Consider the following 10,738-nt stretch of genomic DNA (forward strand, 5'->3'; position numbering starts at 1 on the left):
GAACAACGCACCAAACGAAAACTTCGGTGGTTTCGATGCCGGAGCGCCTACTGCCGATCAGAACACTTCCAAACCCAACAATTTATTCGATCCCTTCGCATCGTTGGGTGGGGGTACTAGTAACGACTTATTAGGTGGCTGGAGTAACTTTACTGCCTCTACGGCCAATACTTATACCCAGAATAACGCTTCGGAGCAAACCGAACAGAAACAAACCGACCCCTTTGCCGATCTGGGTAGGTATACAAACAATTTTATTTGATAATTTTTCGAGGGATTGGTGAACTATTGTTCAATCCTCTAAAATCAAAAATTTGCTAGATATCGAGAATTATGTTAAATTTGTTTCGTGTTTTTAAAAAATTTGTTTTTCGTGGTTAGACAGACACTATCAAAGTGCAGTGACTAAATTTTCGTGTGCCCTCCGGTTTTACAAATGATTGTCACAACTGCCATCTACATTTATAAAAATAATTAAAGTTACACCCTATATACAGGATGTTACAAACCACATATTCTTAACCGCATATTCTTTGGACTAAAATAATGAGACTTTTTTTATGTTACTTTTCATTTCGGCGCCCCATTTTCGATATACAGGGTGTCAAAATATCATCTGGTTATTTTTTTTAAATACGTCGCTGCTATTTTTATGACAAAATCTAGTCATTTTTAATTCTGAATTAGATGATATTACTATTGTAATTAAAAAGGTTTTTAGCGATCATTAAAAATTTTTCCTGAATAGGGCTCTAAACGCTTTCAAAATACCTGTATCTATTGGAAGAGAGAGAGAGAGAGGAGAGAATAAACGTCAATACAGCACAAAATATCCAACAATTGTTTTTTAATCCATAATTTAAAAAGTTGTACCTAATAAAAAAATAATACGAATTTATGGAATATTTTATTATTCCCAGTTAGTATTGCTAATAGTAGTAGTAAAAAAAAAATATTGGATATTTTGTGCTGTACTGACTTTTATACTGTTATGACCTCATCTAATACATATTTTGAAAGCGTTAAGAGCTGTACTCGGGAAAAATTTTAAATGATAGCTAAAACAAGCTAAAAACTTTTTAAGCGATTACAATAGTAATATCCTCTAATCAGAATTAAAAATGACTTTATATTTTGTCATAAAAATAGCAGCGATGTATTTAAAAAAATTAACACGATGATGGCCCCTCGAAGATGAAACGTCGGATTGCAAAAATGTTGCGCCATCGTATAGAGTGAAAAAAGTGGCATTGTAAATATGCAATTTATTTCAAAATTCGTTTTCAAATATAGCTAGAAAAAATTTAACAATTTTGCAAAATTTCCGGTTTTTCCGGATATCTCCGGAACTACCCGGAATTTTAAAACTTTCTAAACAGCATATTGTTAGGTATAAAAAACACAACTTTTTTCTAATATGAGCCACCCCGTATCTCTAACCGTTTCCTAGATCCTAATGCCTATCCCATCCTTATCTATGAATTCATCAAACATTAAAAAAAAAATAAGTAATTGATCCTACGCAAAAAAAAATTATTATTTATTTTATTTGTTCACTATTCGACTTATGTTTATAGCAATACTGTACAAAAATAGTTTTGGGTCAAACAATGAGACACTTTTTTTGTATTTTTTCCGTACAATTGACTGGTGTAATCAGTTTTTGATTTTTTTAAAATTTAAACAAATTATCAATAATTACTAGAAAATTTATTGCTGCAAGTCATTTGTTATATTTTTGCATTTTTGAGCATGTTTTTGAACTGTGATTACAAATTTTTTTATTTCTCCAAAAAGTATATGTCAAAACGAAAAAAATGATTACCGACAGAACTCTGTACGATGATTTTTTTAAATAGAATTTTTCTTTGAAAAAAAGTGTTTCAGGCCGAAAAAAACGAATATCTCAGAAACTTTTTGATTTTTTTATCTAAAAAAATTTGAGGTTATTTAAGACAGAGAAAGGTATACTTTCACCAAATTTCGTCAAAATTGAATTATTTTTACGGAAATGAGAAATAAAAAACGTAAAATCGGAAATTTTGAGGTTATGTTAAAAACTGACCTCTACAAAAGTTGTAAATTTTAGCATGATCTACGACTTCTGTATTGGATACTTTTTGTCTGACGTCAACTTTCGCCAGAAATCCCAATGATACAATTTTTCGTAACTTTCCCACCCCCCAAATCAAGCCTCCGCCGACCCTGCTCACGCATTTATTTTTTTTTCGTTTATTATAAGCCCCTTTACCATTTACACTTATAAAAGTCCAGGTAAAATATTTTTTTTACCCTCTAAATGAGTTATTTTGATCGGTCTATGTAGTAAATAGGATGGTTTAAAGTACTCGAGTAATGAAGGAGGGTGTATAAGGGGCCTAATAAGGCCTAAGTGCCGCGGTGGAAGACAATTCCACCACCCTCCGACATACATACATACACCTAGATCATTTTTTAGTAAAACGCTAAAATATCCCATAAAATAGGGTGCAATGGCGAGGATAGGTCTTTACCTATCCTCGCATTATATTGAAAAGGAATAATTTGTAAATACTTTGAGAAAACATTTTAAAATAATATTTTGAGCATTAGAAAGATATGCAAATTAATTCCACACCCACTCCTACGAGGGGGTTCTCCACACCTGAGACATTTTTCTATTGAATATTTTTGCCTAAATTTTGTTGTTTTTGGGATCGCTGATTACGAATATGAAGTCCAAATCCGAAAATTAATGAATAAAAGATAGCGGATCCAATAGGTATGTAAAAATCGAAAAGGCATTTAAAATTTGATGATTATGGCTGAAACTTGTTTCAAAGTCGCTAATGACCAATATAAACCTTTCAAACCTTTGGGAATTTTAATTAGTCCCAAGAACTTGGACAGTTCGGACACAGTAGACTCTTTTAGTGTGACGTCACATATTTAGGCAACCCGCAACAAATTGTCATAGTCGAAATTGTACAGACCGAATCTGACCCTGTGTACTATTTACATGGATATTATAAAAATGAACAACTTCAAATTAATTTATTTTTACAAGGATTTAAAAGTATTTAAAAACAACCAACACGTGTTCCATAAAATATGATGATATGATATGATAAAATGATATAAAAGAATATTCTTAAATTTAAATAAAGTAAAAATTTAACAGTAGCCGTGTTATTTCTAATGCGCATGCTCGGAAAGAATAGCTTCATACGCAGGTGAGATCTTGTTGGTATGTCGTCATCGCTGTCACCATTAGCAGTTAGTGGTTGCTTTTCTGTACTACTCTTTGGTTTGTTCCATTTGCAGGCCATGTCTATAGTAGACAAATTGGTGTCAGCAAAGATGGCAAGAGCTGCCATGTAATGGCATGTATCTAATCCTTTAGGACAGGTACAAGTGCATTTGGATATTTGTCCTTCACTTAGAAAAATCTAAAAACGTTAAATGTTTAGCCCTACGGGTTTATTGTATGTAAAATGGCACTCTCAATTGTACATATTTTCCTCTTCATACTGGCTTGAACTTCTCTGATAACTGAAAGTTCATCATCATAAAGCATTTTTTGTACATAACCAGAGGAAACAAAATTTTCTCCCTTTTCCATGAGATTATTTTCTTCAAAGTACACAAAATTTGCACTCATACTAACTGGTCTTTTAGGCACGATAATATATCAAAAATTGTTATAAAACTTAAGAGAAAGAAAGCAAGAAATCACAAAGTTGACATACACGTAACAACCATCTAAACTTTTCTTGAATGATATCCTGTTGTTGCGAGGCTACTTGGCTTACACGAAATTATCTTTAATGCGCATGCTCACTAACATTGATATAATTTTAGTTTATTAATCACTATAAAAGTCACTATTCTATAAATTTAAATATATAAATAAAATCTTCCTATTAGTGGTATTAATGCCTATTTTTTAGATGAAAATGTAAAAGCTATCGCAATATTTTATCGGTTCTTTAGTTACACTATAAGTTATAGATACAATTAGGTATATTAATTTAAAATATAAAAGTAGATTACTTGCAAGAAACTGAGTTATTAATATTTATAGATTGATTGATAGATTTTAGACATTGACATTAAATGACATTTAATAAATTTTGGAAAACAAAAACAAAACAGATACAAAAGACATTATAGATATTATACATTATGTTTTCCAACATACATTCTATATATAAAAATTTAAATAATAGTACGAGTAATACTAACACTAATATTAATTCTATACAGGGTGTCCCATAAGCACATGATCAAAAAGGTACTGCGACATTCTTTGGCTCAAAAGAAGACGATTTGACCTAACTTTCATTAAGAAAAAATGTCTGGTTCCTCTGCTATTGACTGTCAAAGTTCTTGAAAAAAAAAAATGTTTTTTGTAATATCTGGAGAATTTATGGATTTTAATGAAACTTGCTGTGGACTTGTTCCTAAGTAAAACTCATGTTTTGATGAAGCAACCGCGTCCATCTGCCTTGGGCTAGTGGTAAATTCTTGAGTGTCTTGGTACTTTTTATTTAGTAGCTGGAATTAATTCATTTTATTGTTATTGATGCATCAGTCCTTTTTCGAGATTTTCATGCTCTTGGTAAAATTGTAGCATTCATAGTTTTTACGCAAAATATTTTTTTTCAATTTAGATTATCACTACTACTCAAGCACAACAACTACTCACTACAATTACTACTATCGTTGTAAGCGATGATGTCATTTTATAATAAATGAATTATCAATCAATTCGTTTCGAATGGCGTTTTTTAATGAAGAGATGACCGATTGATCAGTCTTAGGGTTTTGCGAAGACAACTTAGGTGGGAGCGTACGCGTCTACGCAGCGCATTACCCAAATCGACGGGTTCCAAATTACCGATTTACATGGATTGAAAAGAGTTTGCGGGAGACTGGGCAATTTGGTGTTCGAGCAGTTGACTGTGTGGGTCGTTCTCAAGTACGAAAGGCAGCAGTTGAGGGAGACGTTTTAAATAGGGTCGCTGAAGATCCAAATATCAGTACTCGCCGTCTGACAGTGAAATTTGGCGTACCAAAAAGTACAATTAATCGCATCATAAGACAGCAGCTTCTCCATCATTATCATGCGACGTCTATTCAGAAGATTTTACTATACCATTTTGAGAGAAGACTTCAATTTGGCCCCTTTATTTAAGGAGCGTCGGCACGCGATCCAAACTTTACCAGCCGAATTTTATTCACCATTACGCAGAAGAAATCCCTCATGCGAGGCGTATTAATCACTTTCAGGTGGAATTTCCAATAAATGTTTGGGCCGGGATCATGGGTGACATCCTTCTAAGTCCTTATGTCATGCCGCGCCGCTTGAATTGGGAAAATTATTTCAATTTTCTGACGAATAGCACGATGGTGCTCCTCCGCAGTTTAGTGCAAATGTAACTACACATTTAAATAATACTTTTCCACACAAGTGGATCGGAAGAAGAGGGAGAGATGTTCCTGTCGAATGGCCCCCTAGGTCCCCCAACGTTGTCAGATTTTTTTCTATGGGGAGCGTTGAAGAATAAAGTTTACGCTACTCCTGTGGCACCCAGGAAGAATTATTGCGTAGGATTCAAAACGAGGCGGACGTAATACGGAAAGATCCAAAAATGTTGAGGATCGCTCAATTCAATTTCAATCGAAGGATCCAGCTATGCATCCCGGAAAATGGGGGGGGGGCATATCGAACATGTCTTGTAATTCCACCATCATCTATCGTATCTATGTAACTATCATCCAGTTTCAATGAAGAGAATTATGTCTTTCCTAAGTACGTCTTTACATTTTTTGAGTGTTAACAAAAAATGAATCTAATGAAGTAAAGTGATATTCAATCCGTCGCATTGCGACAGACTTTAAAGTTGCGACCATTTTACTTTCAATATTGATATCCTAGGTAAAAGAATTGGCAATTATTATTAGAGAAAACTGCTTCTTGTAAAAAGGCAGATTTACTGCGATACATTTAAAATTGTTAAATCGCAACAAAACAGAAAACAATTTTTTGCGTAAAAACTATGAATGCTACAAGATTTTACCAAGAGCACGAAAATATTGAATGCATCATCAATAAAAATAAAATGAATTAATTCCGGCGACCAAATAAAAAGTTCTGGTAATTCTTGTACCAAGACACTCAAGAATGTACCATAGCCCAAGGCAGATGGACGCGGTTGCTTCATCAAAACATGAGTTTTAGTTAGGAACAAATCCACAGCAAGTTTAATTAAAATCCATCGTAACATTCTCCAGATATTACAAAAAACTTTTTTTTTTTCAAGAACTTTGACAATCTATAGCAGATGAGCCAGACATTATTTCTTAATGGAAGTTAGGTCATATCGTCTTCTTCTGAGCCAAAGAATATCGCAATACCTTTTTGATCATGTGCTTAAGGGACACCCTGTATAGAATTAATATTAGTGTTAGTATTACTCGTACTATTATTTAGATTTTTTCTATAGAAAGTATGTTGGAAAACATAATGTTAATGTCTTTTGTATCTGTTTTTTTATTTAGAGTATTTTCTTCCTGGTTAATATAAAACATTTCTAAAGAACATCTTTTGAGTAATTCTTTTGTGTTGCTAAAATTTTAAAATTTTCAAAATCCATTTTATGTCCTGTAGAATTAACATGTTGTGAAAGTGCACAAGCATCTATTTATAGTGTTAATCTAATACTACTTTTATGGGAAGAAATTCGAGAATTCTGTAAAAAAATTATTTTTCATTTTTCGACAAAATGTCATTTTTAAAAAATGTTTGCTTGTCCTGAAATTTCGAAAACCAGATTCACAAAACTAAAAATTTATACGGGGCGTTCACGAAATTGGAAAAACCAAAATTGCCTCAATAGTAAAGCTACCTTATTTTAAGGACTAATACAAAATATTATTAATAAAAGTTGTTTCTAATATTAAGGAGATCTCAAATATCGAATATCGACAAATTCGGATGAACTTTATAAAATTCATTTTTTTTTTCCGAATACGAGGCAAAATGCGCGAAATTTAAAAATTATTTGGACATGCGATTTTTAAATTTTTTTTTAGTTTATTTTTTAACAACTTGATTACCTGAATATAATCATATAGGATGTGCCAAAAATATGGAAATTGTATTTTAAAAAAGGAACATTTTATAATAACTGCAATTCTAGAAAAATACTGCTTACTTATCACAATACGGTTAAGTACCTATCGTTCAATGTGAAGTCCTCCAGCATTATCACATTTTTCCATATCAGAACACTGAAAAGTTTTATTTTTTATAGCAAGATGAAATATTCTGAAGAAAGCAGCACCTAAAACTGCTGCGTAACCTTTATAAGGAAGGATAGAATAGAATCTGAACCAGATATTATTATTTCAATTTATTAATATTTACTTTCGAATTTTTTAATCGTCAGTAAAAATTTTACTACTAATATCCGATTGTAAAAAGATACTACAAAAAAAATAGAAAAAGGCGTTCAAATACATTTATAATACTAAAAGTAAACCACTTTTAAAGGTTTTATAAAGTGGCATATTGTCCTTACGTATTCTATAAAATTACACAGCCACACAAAAAATGTTTTTCGAGTTTCAAGGTTAGACTATGTCTATTACATGTTTTCGGGGTCGGTGAATCCGAATCCGTAATCTATTTAACACTATAGCTCCCATATTTACATTACACAGTAGTTCGATTGTTTGATGCATGGAACATAGTTTATATCGTTATTGGCTCTAGTTTCATCATCTACATTAGATTCTCCATCAATTTAACAAATATAATGTCAATTGAAGCTTTATTTCAAGGGGCATTTCAAGGGGCCCGCTTTTGCACCCTGACCAGCCGCTGATTCTGGGCATCCGAAACCCTGTCTTGTACGTCTTCCACTTGTGCCTGCCATGACGGCATGAAAACATGATCCAGGGACTTCAGGGACTTGGATTAGTATATGAGAAATAAAGCTTAATTTGGGATATTTTTGAAATTGACGGAAAATCTACTGGAGATGATGAAACTGGGAGCCAATAACGATATAGACTATGTTCCTTGCATCAAGCAATCGAACTACTGCGTAATGTCGTTATTGGAGTTATGGGGTCATGGGGTTATAGGGTAATGGGGTTGAGGGATTATAGGGTTAAGTATATTCTGTTTATAGAGCCTTGATATATCTCGCGATGAGAGATCAAGTCAAGTTACTGATTGTGAGTAACGTGGTTATAGGGTTATGGGTTTATGCAGTTATGGAGTTAGGAGGTTTTAGGATTATGGGGTTATTGTGGGTGCACAGCTCCTTTAACAGGACCGTTGTGTGTAATAGGACTTGACGTATTCGGATTCAGCGACCCCGAAAACATATAGTAGACATAATCTAACCTTCAGACTCGAAAACATTTTTTTTTTGTGACTGTGTTATTAAAATTAACAAAAGTCATTGAATTCAGTTGACAATAATTGCCTATCAAATATAAAAATTAAAGAAATATTATTGATTATGTTTCACAATGGATAGGTTAAGATTCAACGTCAGTAGGATACGAACAGACAAATTAAACTTTTCTAAAGGTGTAAGGTGTGAAACTGTAGGCAAAAATTTTGGGATTTCATGACAACAAAAATTACAGTATTAATTTGACAGTTTCAGAAACTTAATATTATTAAATAACCTGAAAGTATTTTTTTAATTTAATATTTTTTTTGAATTTATTACATTTATTATTGGTAACAAACCATACATACGCAAAAATTCCAAAATTATGAAAACCTAAATGTCTTAAATTTCTCTTATTGACTAGAAAATGGATAGTAACAATTCTAACGGAGAGGCTAAATCATTTTAAAAACATCTTCCTGTTCTAAGTTTTTAAGATTAACCGTTTGTGATAAAAGAAAACCTATACCACAGTTATATAATCTAGACTGTGACCATACTATATCAGTTTTTGATGCTTCAGAATTTTTATTTTTTTTTTGTAGATTATCAATAAGAGAACCAAATGTGAAAAAAAAATGTTTGATGGAATGACTTATTATTAATTAAAAAAAAAAAAACACCTTTGAAGTTACAACGGGTGATTTTTGTAACATGAAACTTTCAAATATCTCGAAAAATAAGCACTCTACGAAAAAAATGTTCACAACCAAAATTTAATTTTTTTGTGGAAATAATCCCCCTGCCTTCCTCGTAGGTGGAAGGGGGGTCACTTTGAAATCTTAAATAGGAACCCCTATTTTTTATTAGAAATTCGGATTCTACGGCTAAAAGTACGTAAGGATTAGGATCTGTTTGAAACATTTTTTTCGATTCATAATAGATGACGCTGTAATCGACGACTCATTTTTTTTTCGATTTATCCCATTGTGAACGTATGCATACGACTCTGCAATGTGTTTACAACAAAAAATACCACGTTTTATGTAAATACTCGAATTTTTTTGTCAAAAAAGTTTATTCATTTTGAAAATTTCAAATAACTGGGAAATGTAAATACCTGCTGAATAAACTACTTTTAGCGCAATCCAGGAACAACGACATGGACATGAGTTTTATCTTAAAGTTACTTCTTTATACGTTTAATTTGTGTTTTTGTAGGTATAAAAAACACGAAGAAAGAAATAACACAAACGTTAAATGAAAGCACAGTAAACTATTTTCCTACGTACTTTTAATCGTAGAATCCGAATATCTGCAGTAAAAAGTAGGGATTTCTATTTAAGATTTTAAAGTCTTACCTATAAGGAGGGGGGAGGGGAACTAATTTTAGCAGTAATATATTCCCTCCATGGAATGATTAAATTTTGACTATGGACATTTTTTTCGTAGAGTGCTTATTTCTTGAGATATTTGAAAGTCTCAGGTTAAAAAATTCAACCGGTATAGCTGCATTAATATTGAGTTTGCGAAACTTTATCTTAGGAATTTATACTATTGCGTAAAATCATTTCCTAAATTATTTATTATTAAATAATTATAGTTTTCGGGTACTTATCAAGGCATTCTGTTTGTCTAAAGATCATAAATGTTGCTCAAGGAAAAATGGGAATTACTTCTCATAGGAGGGTACCTACTGATCCTCAAAACTTCCTGCGTACGCCACTGTTTTACACCATATATTTATTATACTGTTTACATACTAAATAAAAATATTTTATTACCTGCGTTTTTCAGCATCGCTAAGCCCTTTTTGGCATCAGATAGATCTAATATATAGGATGTTTTTGCAGTATGGAAACAAAAACCACACTCATAATTACACTTTCTTGTAAAATGATAATTAACACTTTTAGGTGTAATATTGTTTTCCCGATAAGTATTAGCATTTATCACTTTTCCATAAAATATTTCTTTCACTTTAAAATTAGAGAAAAAATGTTTTAGATTTATAATTCTCAAGCTTCTATAAAATATTAATAACAACAATAAAAGCAATATATGATGAAAATCAAAAAGTAAATGAAACATATTCCGATTTTTTTTATTACAACAAAATTTAGATTGTGAAGTAATGCTCACTGCATTCAACTTATGTATATATGCAAACTCAGGCGAAGTCCTAAGTGATGAAAGTAAATAATCGGCGCAGTCTCACACTGTTGGAATAAATTCTGTAAACCACCGAACAATACTCGTAGATCCCCCAAGCCAGACATAACAGTAATGTAAAGTTATAAATATCTATACAAGGTGACTTCCATGACACTGAAATTATTATCGAC

The 10,738-nt window shown here is 32.0% G+C and overlaps 1 protein-coding gene across 1 annotated transcript in view; it reads right to left on the minus strand.

Moving 5' to 3' along the window:
- LOC108912657 (radical S-adenosyl methionine domain-containing protein 2-like) overlaps positions 1-10,524 on the minus strand; it is a 60,499-nt gene extending 49,975 nt beyond the window's left edge. Inside the window, exon 1 of the mRNA XM_018717962.1 lies at positions 10,178-10,524. Coding sequence (XP_018573478.1) covers positions 10,178-10,484 — 307 coding nt within the window. The 5' untranslated portion in view covers positions 10,485-10,524. The remainder of the gene's footprint in view (positions 1-10,177) is intronic.
- Positions 10,525-10,738: the final 214 nt, after the last annotated feature.

This window comes from Anoplophora glabripennis, unplaced genomic scaffold (assembly GCF_000390285.2).
Source record: "Anoplophora glabripennis isolate ALB-LARVAE unplaced genomic scaffold, Agla_2.0 scaffold1146, whole genome shotgun sequence".
In the NCBI taxonomy this organism is placed as follows: Eukaryota; Metazoa; Arthropoda; class Insecta; order Coleoptera; family Cerambycidae; genus Anoplophora; species Anoplophora glabripennis.